General features: G+C 36.9%; 1 protein-coding gene across 1 annotated transcript; it reads left to right on the top strand.

Moving 5' to 3' along the window:
• The first annotated feature begins 1549 nt into the window (after nt 1-1549).
• On the top strand, nt 1550-8305 carry RD3 (RD3 regulator of GUCY2D). Its single transcript, XM_044060250.1, has 2 exons — nt 1550-1845; nt 8008-8305. Exons 1-2 carry the CDS (start codon nt 1550-1552, stop codon nt 8303-8305), a joined length of 594 nt encoding a protein of 197 aa, XP_043916185.1.
• The last annotated feature ends 6256 nt before the right edge of the window (nt 8306-14561 follow it).

Raw genomic sequence — 14561 nt, 5'->3', positions numbered from 1 at the left:
AGACCTTAGGGTTAGGGTGCAGGTTAAGGTAAGTGCATGGATGGTAATGTATGTTAGATTTATTGTAGGGTTTTGTTAATTGTATGTGTGTTGATTATTTAGTTTGTTTGGGTTTAGCTTTTTAGGGTAAGTGTGCGATAGTTACGGACCTTAGGATTAGGGTGCGGGTTAAGTTAAGTGCATACTTGGTGGTATATGTAAGATTTAGTGTAGGGTTAGACGTAGGGTTTAGTTTAGGGTTAGATGTAGGGATTTGGTTAGTGTATGTATGTGGTTTATTTAGTTTGTGTAGGTAGTATGTAGCGGGCGGTGGGGTGGGACAAGTATGATAGTTCGATGTTTTGAATTTCATGGTTTAGGGCATTCGGTGTTTTTGCGGTTCGATGTGGATGGGTCGACGTTTAGGGATTCAATAAGGTAAGCGCTCTCATTTATACTATAGACCCCCTCACAACTGTACAGATTTTTGCAGCTTGTCCAGATTTTTGCCTCATATTTTTGGTCTGTTTTCATAAAATCATGGTTTTCTGGCAAATTAGTGGCAAATCATTCAAGACTGAAGTTAGAAAATGACAAACATTTGAGTTTCAGACTTCATAGCCTTCAGAAAAGTCATGTTAATGCAAAGCCTGTTATTCTATCAACTTTCTAAGTTTGTAAAAGCAATACATAAAAATTGTCCCTATTTTTGGGCCTTTGTCCCACCTTTATTGATGGCTTTGCCCAGATATCTTGCTCTAAGAGGTTGAAAGATATGCATGAACCTCTCATAGCCTCATCGACAAAAGCAGAGATGCAGACCAGATGACAGTAAGCCATATGAATTCAGATTGGAGTTTATTTGAGACTTTCTTGTTCTTGCATTCCATAAAAGCCTTTTTGTCCACACTTAGAGTGGTGTGGCCTAAAGTAAGGATATTCAAGTGTATGGTCGAAGAATAAGCAGGTAACTGCTTTCATCTGGATTTGAAACTATGACGTGATTCCTAATTTGGCAATCTATCTGTAGACCATGCAGTCTATTCTTAATTCACCTTAGGCCAAATCAAACCACAGAATAAGGAAATAATATTTTATAAAGCAAAGACGACTCTGCTCTATGTATTTCACCCTCATTCCTTGCCCCTTCCCTTCGATTTCTTTTCCCTTACTTGACACCATGCTATAAGTAAGCACTCCCTACTTACTAGTCCTTCCATTTTCTTACCTCCCATACAACTACATCATTTACATGTTATTTTAAGATCTCTAAATGTACCTTTGCAACGAATGTATGTTTATTGTTTGTATCTGTATTATGCTTGCAACTAATTGTAATCTTTGTATCTGGAGCTTTTCTCCTCAGGTCTCTGCTGAAAAAGGGCACTTTTCCCAGCCAGACTAACCTGGTTAACAAATGGCAAATAAATTAATAAATAAATAGTACAGCCGACTGAAATGCAGTAAAATATATCAAAGATGTAGAATGTTTTCAGTGAAATGTAACTCTTTCAGATTTTTAACGGTTTGCTATTTCTTGCCAGAAGTCAACGGCTGTAATCAGTTTGCCATGTCACTGACGTCTTGGTTGCGATGGAATGAGCCTTACTATCGCCAACCACAGAAGAGTGCTGCAGATATGATGACTGAGACTCTGATGCTGGAACTCAATTGGCAGATCAAACAGGCTGAGAAACGACAACGAGAAAGAGAGAATGAGTACCGTCGGATAAAGACTGGTGTGGACTACAGCTGGTTAGTCAGTTATCCAAAGCACAGCTATGACATTACTCCTAGTGAGAGGATGGAGATGGAGGATGCCTGTGCTAAACTGCATCCCTCATGTTGTGGACAAGTCATCATCAGGTGAGTTCACAATAGTTAACCAGCCTGCTTCTATATGTTGTTTCCTCCATGGTGTGGCGATCTCACAGTTTATTTATTTATTTTATTTTATTTTACATTTGTTGACCAGGAGTGTCCAACTGAGCTAGCGCCCTTTTTCAGTATAGGCCTGGGGAGAAAAGCTCCAAAGATATGCAATGCAATAAAAATAATATAGATACCTTTCAATAAAATAGCAATTTTAAAATATGTAAGCTAGATACATGTATATTGTTGACAGATAAAAGCAGTACTATAAACAAAAAGGAGAATGTTAAAAAGTAGAACAAGTTGTATGTTTTGGTTTAAAAAAAGAATTGAGTAAATATAAGGTTTTGTATGCAGAGTAGCAGAAACGTAAAAGGTTACATAAGAATTTCAGGGAGCAGAGTATAGAAGAAGCTTTGGAGGTTGCATAGGAAGCATAGGATAAAGTAGTTAATGGTAAGTTTTTGTACGATAGTTTGACTGTACTATAAAAGGTAGGTAATAATCAGGGAGGGTGAGTACAATGGCAGGACCAGTGTTTTTTTAAAGTGGTCTTTCGTTGCTAGCTTAAATTGTTTGGGGTGAATCAGGGATCTTATTTCTAGTGGGAGTTTGTTCCATGCAATAGAGGGATGGTAGCTATATAAGTTGCACCCTGTGTTGAATTTGGGTTTATGGATTTTTAGTAGGTCTTGGGTTGAGCTTCAGAGGTCTGGTAGGGGAGTAGTGAGAGAGGAGAGAAGATAGACTTGGGCAGAAATCAGGCTGATATAGGATAGAGTGTATGATATGGAGTTGAGATTGTAGGAACAGATGAGGTAATTTGGGCCAGTTCAGGTATTTTAGGGAGAGACAGTGGTGAGATTTACATGTTTGTTGAGCTGCAAATCTAGCTATTTTGTGGTAGGTTGATTCTAATTTGGTAAGCAAGGAGGAGTTCAGATTTGTGAGTATTTGGGAACAATAGGTTAAGCATGGTAGAAGGTAGGCATGGATAACAGAAATCCTAGCTTCAGTAGTTAGAAATTTGTTGTTCCTGTATAGTTGCTTTTGGTGTTTTTTTCTGATACAATTGTTAATGTGAAGATCGAATTTTAGTTGGTCATCAATGGTAATGCCAAGGAGTTTTGTGCTAGTTTTGACTTCTATAGGAGTGTTGTTTAGGGACCTTATGGAGAAGGAAAGTTTAATTCATTACATTCGAGTGACATCTCCAGGGGTTTCTGCAGGTACCTCCTACTGCTCCTCTAGGCGTCAAACATTACTTGTTCACACTTGCATTAATAATTCCAAAACCATGCTACATACAGGGTATCAGAATATTTTATCTTGAAGCATGCATATTGGCAAACACAATTGTATTGATATTTGACCTCTGTCAGTGAGTACTTGTTTGAATTGTAAGGTGATAACTTAATTTTTAAAGGCTCAGGCCACACCCACTAGGAGTTAAAGGTACACACTCAAAAAGTTTTACTGGAGGGAATGAGTGAATGTGGTTTGCAGATTTAGGTAGAAAGAGTAGTAATTTTGTTTTCTTACGGTTGAGGATGAGCTGATTATTAGTGAGCCATGTCTCTACTGAAAGATGTCTGGGTATTTGTTAGGAGTTCTAAGGGGGAATTAGCAATAGTTATGACTGTAGAGTCATCTGCGTATTGGACAATGTTAGATTGAGGACAAGAGGAGTGGAGTGAGTTGGTGAAGATATTAAAGAGTAGAGGTCCAAGAATGGAAACTTGGAGTACACCAGTTCTTACTGAGAGAGGGGTAGATAGTGCTGAGTCCCATCGTACTGACTGCAACCTATCAGAGAGATAGCTAGAGAACCATGCAACTGTATCAGGGGAGAAGTTTAGAACTACACGTTTACTAAGTAGCAGAGTGTGTGGGACAGTGTCAAAAGCCTTAGAAAGGTCAAGGAATAAACAGGGCTAAGGTGTTGAGAAATTATAGTAGAGCTGTGGTTGTACTATGCTTGGGACGGAAGCCATGCTGTGTTGGAGTGAGAAGTTTTTCTTGTAAGAGATAATGCATAACTTAATTGTGTATACATTTCTCAAGGATTTTGGAGAGAGGGGTGAGGATAGCGATAGGTCTGACATTAGATATTTCTGTGGCGTTACCTCTTTTATGAATAGGAAAAGTGTGAAACTGTTTCCAGATAGTAAGAACTTTAGACTCAGAGATGGAGTGATTGATTAGTATAGATACAAGCATAGCAAGGGAGTGTGCATCAATATGGAGAAAGTAAGAAGGAATATTGTCTGCTGATACAGAGCATGGTTTGAGCTTTAAGAGTAGAGTTCTGAGATAGTCAGTAGAGACAGGTTTGAGGGAGAAGGAGTTTACTGAGATAGTGGTTGAGAGGTGTATAGGGAGGTTTGAAGTGTTGTTTGAGAGGTTGGGGTAAAATAGTTTGGAAATGGATTCGATAAAGTAGGTGTTGAATATATTGGCAGTTTCTTCAGGTGACTTGTCAGGACATGGGTTTGGGGAAGATGGGTTACCTGGATGTAGTATTTGGTTTATTGCATTCCAGAATTTTTTGGATCAGATTTTAATGTTTTGGGGGGATTATAATAAAAGTCTTTTTTGTCTTTGTTGATAAGTTTTTTTTTGTCTGATTTCTAAGTTCTTTATACTTTAGGAGGTCAGCTGGAAGTTTGGTTTGTAACCATGTTTTCCATGCCCTATCTCTGGATTTTATAAGGGTACAGGTGGTTTTAGTTAGCCAGGGTGAAATGTTTGCCTTTAACTGAACTTTTCTCAGTGGGGCTAGAGAACTTAAAATATTTAGGAAAATTGAGTTGAAGGCATTTACTGCTTCACTGAGTGGGAGCTGAGTAAGGAAATTCCGGTTAATTCTAGAGAGGAGGGTTTTAAAAGTGTCTGGGTTAAAGGTTGAAGGTTTGCAGCACTTGATAAGCCGATGTGGTTTGGGGAGGTGGGTGATGTATTGTAGCACTTTTATAGATGAGTGGTCGCTCAGGGCATCAGATAGAGTTTCAGGGTTATGGTATTTGCTGGGTTTAGAAATAAGTATCCAATCTATCAAGGAGCTTGAAGAATGAGAGTTATTAGTATGGGTAGGTTTTGAGATTAGTTATGTAATCCTTGGAGGTTTATGTGTTGTGGAGGGTTTGGATTATTAAGGTTAAGCCAATTAATGTTTACATCCCCAAGAAGGATAGTTTCATTAGGGAAATTTAGAGAGATATGACAGTATACTTTCCATTAAGGGGATGTTTTCCCCTGGTGGAATGTATATGGCTACTACTGTGATGGTAGTAAAGTCATTGGGTTTGAAGTTTGCTATTAGTATTTCAGCAGGTGTAAAGGAGGAAATTGGTTCTTTAGGAAGGGGGAGAGTGAGGTAGTTTGAGTAAACTAAAGCAACACCTCCACCTTTTTTCTTTAAGAGATCTTGGTGAAGTATATTATAACCTGGGGGAAGAATATCTTTATCTTGGTTTTGAGGTTTAAGCCAAGTTTCTGTTGAGCATACTTCGAGTATTGATAGAATAGGAGATTTTCTTTTTTGGCATGGATGGTTGATTAGAATTGGGGGTGATATTTTGTGGGGTGTTAGGAATAGTGGTAGGACCAGGGTTTGGGCGTATATAACCTGACAAGAGCAAACATGAATAAATAAATAAACCCATGAGTTTATGGAGGATAGGAGGGGAAAGGGGAGAGGGGAAGACCAATTATATAGTATTTGCAGGACAATCTCTAGCCTGATTGATAAAATGTACAAATGCACAACAAAAGTATTCCTTGTGATATCTGGCCTTAGTGCAAAACACTCAGATGAGTTGAATGAAGTAAACATATTTGGAGAGATTCATCCATCCATAACCCATTTTTGCACATGGGGTCAGGGTGTCACTTCAACAGTGACAAACATCTAGAGCCAAGGATTACACTGCTGGGTGGCTAGCCCTGCCATGGATATTTGGACAGATTATTATATATAAAATAAAATATATAACCCGTTAAAGTCATCAGAATATTTTAATATGTTCATAGGTTTTTACTACGTTTATGGCCAAAGGAGACCACCGAGGAGCTCAGCCACATGCCCTTATACTGTAGGAGACTAACAATGTTCCCCATTTTCCAAATGAAAGTTTGCAGTCACCCATCCTGTCATCCAGGCAGGTTTTAAAGGTTGTTAGGGAAGTACTCTGCTTGATAGTTAAGGACAGCCTATTCCAGAAACAGGGACATACATTGGATTAAGTATCTGTCATGGCGTTTAGTGTTACTGATATGGTAGCACTGGCTTAGCCCTGTATTGATGTTTGTGTTACTATTGGTTCTGTTTAGGTGAAGAAGTTCAAAGACTGCAGGGTCATTCATAGCATGGAAGGTTAAGCAGAGATAACCCCTCAGGACTCTGTATGACACTGAGTAGAAGAACAGAGCTTCAGCCTATCAGAGTAGCTAAGAGTACTAAGACTTAAAAAAATATATACTAAGACCTGAGATCTTTTTGATCTCAGCTACAAGAGGTGGGGTTAAGGCCTATGAAATGCCTTCATCTCTGGCATCTATATACTATATGCTGGAGAAGTCATAAACCACTTCCACGGTTGACTGCATGATGTCCATCTCTGATTAGCTCTCTCCCTCATGCTAGGGACTGTTCAGTCTCAGGGGAACAAATAGGTTCAAAATCACGAGGAGGATGCTTGACAGTTAGCAGGCAATGAGGGGAAAAAGCTCAACAAAAAAATGATTACTTTGCCATGTTTAAGTACCACATTCCCAGCATGATGTGACCTACATTTTAAATAGCAATAACTATAATAATTACAATTATACATCAATTCTATCCCAAGAGGAGACTTTTTTGTGAATCAAGCATGAAGCAAATTATATATTAAGCCCATTCAGAGCAAATGCTAGAGTTTACCCTCCTCTTTTTTTAAACTAGTCTCATAAAGTTAAAATCTGATGTCTGTAAAAAATACTGAAATGCAAACAGGTTGTGAATCTAGGCTGAGTTTTTAATGCAGAGTAATAACTGTGAGTGTGCATATCATACCTCTTAACTGTCCAGATTTTCACAGAATGCCCAGATTTTTGCCTGATATTTTTGGTCTATTTCTCATAAAATTGCGGTTTTCTGGCAAATCAATGGAAAATCATTGAGGACTGAAGTCAGAAAATAACGGCAGATATTTGAGTTTCAGACTTCATATCCTTCAGAAAATTCATGCTAATGCAAACTCTGTTATTATATCAACTTTTTAAGTTTGTAAGAGCAATATTTAAAAAGTGTCCCTATTTTTGGGCCTTTGTCTCCCCATTATTTGTGGCTTTGTCCAGATTTTTTGCTCTAAGAGGTTGAGAGGTATGGTGTGTATGTCTGTCCTAGACTTAGAGCATGACATATGTTACTGCAGTTTATCAGAGTGAGTACTGTTATTTTGGAAGTATTGACAGCAGTCTGTGCCTGAAATGTAATTTTGCACCTTACATGCAATGCCTTGTGTTTAGGAGATGACTACCACTTTCCACAATATAATACATAAAAAGATTATGTTGCAAAAGTAGCACAAAGACATTTGGAAAGCCAATTATGTATGAATTTGGCTTGTATTTTATGACTAAACTGACTCAGATTCTCAGTGTTGCTTATTATGTCTATTTGTAGCATAGCCATAATTTGTGTGTCACTTTCCAAATGTCATAGCTGCCATCTTTCAAACTGTTGTCAGAGTACTTCTGACACATACTGCTTATGAATTTCTGGATACAAATCTGGACAATATATTATAAAATGAAATCATTACAGCTCTTCAATAATATAACTTTAGAACAGAAGATAGCTGTTAAAGACAGACTCACCACTTACCTGCTTAAAATTCTACCTGGTCATTCCCTCAAAACTGTTTGAAATACATCACACTTTCTCATTCAGAAAAAAGTAAATAAAAGTTACATCTAGGAAGTTCTTAGAAATGTAATAAAAAAAATTCTTGCAAATCACCACTGTGTTTGAAAATGCAGTAGCCAGCTGAGTTAGAAAATTGAACAGCTAGGTGATGTTCAGCATAACATCCTAGTAGCACTGTCCTATTGTACTTGCTAATGAATTTATTAACTAAATTTGGTATAAAAGGTAATTTTCTCTCTTCCTTGAAGGTTTCGACAACTTGTATCAGAATATGAACCCGAAGCTCAGGAAGTCTCAAGGCTATTCCGATCTGTCCTGCAAGACACCACAGAGAAGATGCAGGCAGAAGAAGAAACAAAAAAGCTGACCAGGCAGTGGGCCACAAAACGGACAATGAGTCTTTCCTTAACAACATTCAAATCTCGGGCAAGGATTTATCCATTTAATAACAGCATTAAAACAATTTCAGAAGATGTGGAAAGAGTTGCAGAGCCTACCAGAAGAGTATGGAGCATGCCAGAGTTTAGGACTATCAAAGACTTCTGAATATACGTTTTAGAAGTTGTGTCTTACATTTTTTTTTAGATATGCATTTGAAGTACCTGATCAGTTGTCAAGGCACATTTCCTCCCCATCATTAATTGACAAGACACATTTCCTCCCCATCCTACCATATTGTTAATTTTAGGGAAACATTTATACATTAGTTGATCAAGATTCTTCCATGACAAAAGTAATTTTGTGTAAATAAAAATGGTAGGGTAAAGCTGCACTACTAACAAAATATCCTTACATCAGTCACTTAACTGTTTCCATTTTTTCAGCATGTAATGTTAAATTCAAACGTGATAATATTTTCCCACACTTTTATAAACAATTTTTTTGATTAATTTACTACATTTGTAAAGTGTACTTTGAGAACCATGATGCCTACAAGTTACAACCAATATACAATACTTTTCCACTAAAACTAGAAGCACAAATCTGTCATCAAAGACAAGAAACATTTTGCTTCCTGGTTTTGCTATGCCATACTTTGCAAAGTATGAAGCAAGCTGAGAAAAGGTAGCATACACAGCCTGTACAATTACTTAAATATAACTGATCAGTTAAAGTCCCCCCTTTGCCATATGTTGTGGTAAAGCACTATAATAGAAGTTGTTTAACTTCAGCTAGGGACAGCTGTTAGAGAAGCCCAGTATGTTACAGTTTGGAGGTTCACATGGTGTTTGTGGTCCAACATATCCACAAACACCATTTCCCAACTATTCTCCCTTACCAGCATCCCAGCTCTCTCCCTGCCTTTCCATTATACATTTCTCTTTCCTCTCTTACTTCTAATCACTCCATCTCTTCCATATACCAGTACATATATATGCCTACTTCCTTCTGGTGATTTTTATACCACACATCTTCTTTTCAGTCCTTAAAGACTGACTTGTGGTTCCATTACTGCTACAAACATCTATACATGAGTTGCTTTGGCTGTGTCCAAACCCTTTTTAATTGATCTTAATTGTGTGACACTCGGGCAAACTGTATTAACAAGTGTCTTGCTTGGATGCTATCAGTCACTTATAGCTTAGATCCTCATTAGTGGCCATAACTCTCAACTGCCCCTGATTTTTGGCTAAAAGTTTTGCTCTGTTCCTCCTAACATTGACAGTTTTAGGAGAAAAGGAGGTGGATTATACTTAATATATAATTTTACGTCAGAAAATGCATGTTAATTCATGTTCCGTTACTTTATCAACTTCTCAATTTAATAATAGTAGTATTTTTAAAGGTGTCCTTGATTATTGCTAGATTTTTCTTGGAGTCTGAGCATGACAGCTATGTTAGTGGCTTTTTGTGGGGTTTACCCCCTTGGGCTGTGTTTATTTACGCAGTCTGAGAGTAAGTGGCCAAGAACTACTTTCAGGAAGGTGGGACAATGGCAACCAAAGTTAGCAAAACATTTCTAATATGTACTTTTAAGTTAGAGCACTGCATGAGTATTAAAACAATATATAACAGTAAGAGTGAGTAATCTGCAACATACTACAAGACTGCCTTACAGCCAAGCTTGTACTTACAGTGCTGTAAGGAATTACATTTGTGGCTTAGTTTGTGGGGGTTTTATTATTTAAGTACAGACTGGCAGCGCATAAGGACAAATTTGGATTCAGTTAATCAAAGATGTAAACACCTCACTTTAATTTCAGAACAGAGAATAATAACTTGTACTAATAATATAACGCTATTTACAACATATTCTAAGACAAGTGCATAGTCATGCATATTTTTTCCAGTGTTAATGTAAATTAAATTGCTATATCTTAGTTTGCAGATTTACTTAACTAATCACATGAAAATGTACTTTATAAAGCCTCCATTTACCATTTTAGTGAAATTATACTGTCACACAAAGTGTTTAATCTGAGGTCAAGGAGGGTGTCTATAGTTCCTTATAGCCAGAACATTCAGGGTTTTCATTACTGAAGTTAACTCACATATATACTACTGTGTCTGTATTAAACTATCCTCAATCTGTCTTCATTTGCAGATAGAGAAGTCGGCTAAATGTTTTCTTAAATGCCAGATTGTTTGTCATTCCTTACTGTAGTAAACCCAAATACATTGTTGTCAATTTGCCCTAACATTAGAATTGAGGATTATTTGCAGAATGCACAAGGGACAGGTTTGCCCAGTTATGTTTATCTTCGGTGATAAGAATGTTCCATTCCCTGGTAGGCTTTTTTACAATCTGAAGCTATTGTTGTTCCTGAGCATACGTTGTAAATAATTTCCTTATTAATGTTGTTGAATCAATATTATTCCAATCTGTTTCTGGTAAATGTAAGTCCCCAGCCACTGTTATTCTTCCCTCCTTTGTTAAATGCTAGAAATGTATGAATTCCTCTAGGTCATCAACATTTGACTTTGGTGGTCTATACACTTCAACAATTGTTATCTGTTCCAGTGTTGTCGTTATTGTCACAGTTACACAATCTACAGGACTGGGGTTATCATTAAACATGTAATAATCACAGACCTTATAATCTTTAATCCCTATCATAACACCTCCACCTGATTTTTTGTTAGAATGTATGTTACAGTAAAAACATTTATACTCTGCCAGAAGTGGTTTCCAGTCATTGTTCTTTAACCATGTTTCACAAACAATAACATCAATCTTGTGGGAACATGGCAAATTTTCCAATAAAAAAAATTATTATTAATGCTCCTAGCATTAACAGCCATCAGAGACATAGCTATCTGTGAACTGTTAAATTTTAGACCTTGCAAAAATCCTGCCTTGTGCTTGTCAAGTATTGCAAAATATTTGCTGAAAAAAATGATCTTCCTTGATCTGACCAGTGCACACCATCCTGTCTAAACATGTGTTCCCAAAATTAGGCTTGGAAGCACTACACATTTCCTTTTTTTAAAACAAGACATTTTTTCATGTAGGTATTTACCCCCCAAAAAATCTTTTAATTCAGGGTAACCCGACTCTCCTTTCTATAAGTGATTTGTGAAAAATACGTCCTAACACCTGCACAAGTTATGCTATCTAAGAGTTCTGTAGGCTCCCTACTAACATTCAGGGAGCCCTTGTGGATGAGATAATTTGTAACGGCATGAATAAAAACAGATCCGTACTTCTTTACATGAAGGCATTCTAAGGCTACTTTCACATCCTCTGTTTTTGCCCCTGGCAAGCATAACATTATTCAATCTTCATTATCTTCTTCACAAATGTAATTATCAGTTCCTCTATTAATTGAATCTTTAATTACAAGAATATCTATTCTGACCAAAACTGAAGAATCAACTTCTAATTCAGTAATATCTATTCTATCAGTTGTTACAAAGGAATGATCTTCATCACCATTGGTCTTATGAATCCCACTGTTTTCACTGCTTATTACATTTGCAGACGTATAATTCTCATCCATCTTGCTTTGTACATCCACAACTTCAGCCATGTTTTCAATTTCTTTCTCCTCTATTTTCTTACAGTAATGTCCTTCAATCCTTCCATATTCAGTTTTGATTTCTTCCTTTACACCTGTCCCTTGCGTCTTTTTTCTAAATTCTATTTTGGAAAACATTATGCCTTTTTCTGTATTGTAAAGGTTTTCTGGTAGAAAAAAATGTTATCATTCCCTGTAATCTGTCTGTTATATAACAAAACAGTGTCCTTTTTACTACATATTCTCTTTCTTTTACAGCCATGAATCAGTGTCTTTTTCTTCCTTGTTATTTGTTGTGAACATCTTCCTCTCTTTCTTTTTTATTTCCTTCTATATGCTCTGAATCTACAGATTATTAAATACTTGTAGCCAGAATTCCAAAGCTGTCAGTGGTATTATCTTGTTCAAAAGGGGTTGAGTGATCTTTGCTGACAATAGACACTTCCTTTCCTAAATGTGTTCTATTAGTGGTTTGCCTAACATTGTTTATCTAATCAGTCCAGTCATTAATATATGTAACCGTTCTCTAAGCCGTACCAATTGCACAAGTGCAATTGTCATCAGTAAGTCTAGATTTACTACTGATAATGGTAAGCAAATCATCCAACTTTTGACATGAGGAGCACAGGTCACCAGTGTTATCTGGTGTTACCTTTACATATAACATTTAGTACATGGAACAAAATACTTGTGCTTTAGCTAATCATTAATGACATACTCATTTAAGGAATCTATTCTTAGCTATAAATGAATAAAGAGTTCTAAAAGAAAAGGATAACCAAAATCAGTTACCACAGAGTTCAAACAAATTTGAAATCAACTTCTGCGAGACAAATCACACAACAATATACAACTAAATATTAAATTAAGTAGAATAAAGTCCTTGCTCTGACTGTACCAGTTGTGACAGTCATGCAAAAACTGGAATTCCTTTACATCCCGTGCAAATGCGTGAAATAGCTTCTGCTCACTATTACTTGCAGTTGCACCTCTTTTTAACATTAAAGATCAATAAATTGCAAATCAACACAGGATTGTTTCAGATAAGCACTGGATTGTCTTCTCTGCAGTCTGCTTAAAATTTATAGCTGACTAGACCCCTTTGGATGGCTAGAGTTTGCCTGTCTTAAACCTATCCCTTTCTAACAACAAGCAGTAAAAATTAAAAGGTAAAACAACAAAATATAAATCAAAGCAAACCTTTTCTACCAGGCAACTGCATAGTCAATCACAAACCAACACAGGATTGCTTAGATAAGCTCTGCAGTTTGCATGAATTTACAGCTGATTAAGCCCCTTGAGATGGTTAGAGTTTACCTGTCTTAAACCTATCCCTTTCTAACAACAAACAGTGAAAAACACAGAGAAAATAATGTATAAATCAAAATAAGTCTTGTCTACAAGCTATCCCCTTCTTCCTAAAAATGGTGAAAAAAGTGGTAAAAATAAAATATAAAACAAAATAAAACTTCTCTTACCAGGCTACTGCACAGTCAATGATGAACCAGCCCAGGATTGCTTAGATAAAAACTGGAACAAATGTCTGACATTCAACAACAATATGTGATCAGTCTTTCAAATTAGATGTTCCACACCTCCAACTGGGCAAGCCCTATGGGAAAATATGGTGAAGCAAGGAGGGCATATAAAAATGCTTATGTTGACATTACCAGACAAAAAATCCGTATCTTCAGGAAACAGTAGTAAACTGCGAGGTTAACAAAATAGAATACCAGAGTTAATCTGTGAAGTATTCTACAGTTCTCTTTCCCACACATGTCTAAGTTTAACAACCTGATGATTATGCCCTGATATTAAGTTACTGTATATGAAACTTATCAAATGCTTTTGAAGAGAAGAAGTGTTTCTAGCCTCTAGGAAGCAATCCTGATTCTCTACCTGAGATGTGTTGTCTATCCCCGAAAACTTTTTAAGTTACATTTCTCTAGAAGGCACCTGTGAAAACCCAGAACTCCATGGGATGAATCATATGTGACTGCCAGTGTTGGCCAGCTCTTGATCTCTGATCCTTCCACCAGCTGTTCCCAATAAAAGAGCGAGTCTAATTGTTTCTTAACCATCGAATGAGTCTGAGATCTTGCAACCCTCAGAAAGATGCCCTCAAAATAGAATCCAGGTTGTTCCTCCAGGCTGACTGCACATCTCACTGCACTGGTAATCTGCATGCTTAGAGGGGAGTAGAGTAAGATCTCACCTGCTGTTTGTAGATATTATTAAAAAATCATTCTGTCCCTCCTAATGCAGACAACATAAAGGATTTCCATGTCACTGAATACTGAGTATTAATTAGGCAGAAAGTATACTTAAAAATTGCAGCAAGTATAAATTCAAATCAGGGCCCCCAGTCCTACCTTTGATTTAGGAAGAGTCAGCTCATCCCATATAACTCTTGGAGCCCTCCACCTAAATGAAATTTCACACTTTCCTAATCAGAACAGTAAAGGTGTCTTTAGGGAGCTAATCTAACTTGTGAAATATATAGGACTTGTGGCGATATGAACATCTGAACTGCTAAGATATGCTGTTCAAGATTAAGTTTTATCATCTCCCATTTCTTGAAGAGTTTAGTGGAGGACAGTGTGAGTAAATAATAAGCTGTTTGTGCTATGGTGGTTAATTGGTCAACAGATTAACCCCTAAGTATTTAATCTTAATGTGATACCAGAATATGAAAATTCCACTCGGAGAGACTCAGAAGGAATATAATTCACCACAAGGGCTGCAGTTTTCTTGCAAATGATTTTATATAATTTGTGGCAAGTATCTCTCCATGTCTCCTAAGTAGATCAACAGATCATCAGTATATAAACAGGCAATACAGA

Source organism: Protopterus annectens, chromosome 1.part2, assembly GCF_019279795.1.
Source record: "Protopterus annectens isolate FY-2018-M chromosome 1.part2, PAN1.0, whole genome shotgun sequence".
In the NCBI taxonomy this organism is placed as follows: Eukaryota; Metazoa; Chordata; order Ceratodontiformes; family Protopteridae; genus Protopterus; species Protopterus annectens.
The sequence above is the reverse complement of the archived record's forward strand: the minus strand, read 5'-3'. Positions and strand labels throughout refer to the sequence as shown.

Coding starts and splice junctions, on each gene's coding strand:
- RD3 (XM_044060250.1), top strand. CDS start 1,550: ATGTCACTGACGTCTTGGTTGCGATGGAATGAGCCTTACTATCGCCAA. Junction 1,846..8,007: donor TGTGGACAAGTCATCATCAG/GTGAGTTCACAA, acceptor TCTTCCTTGAAG/GTTTCGACAACTTGTATCAG.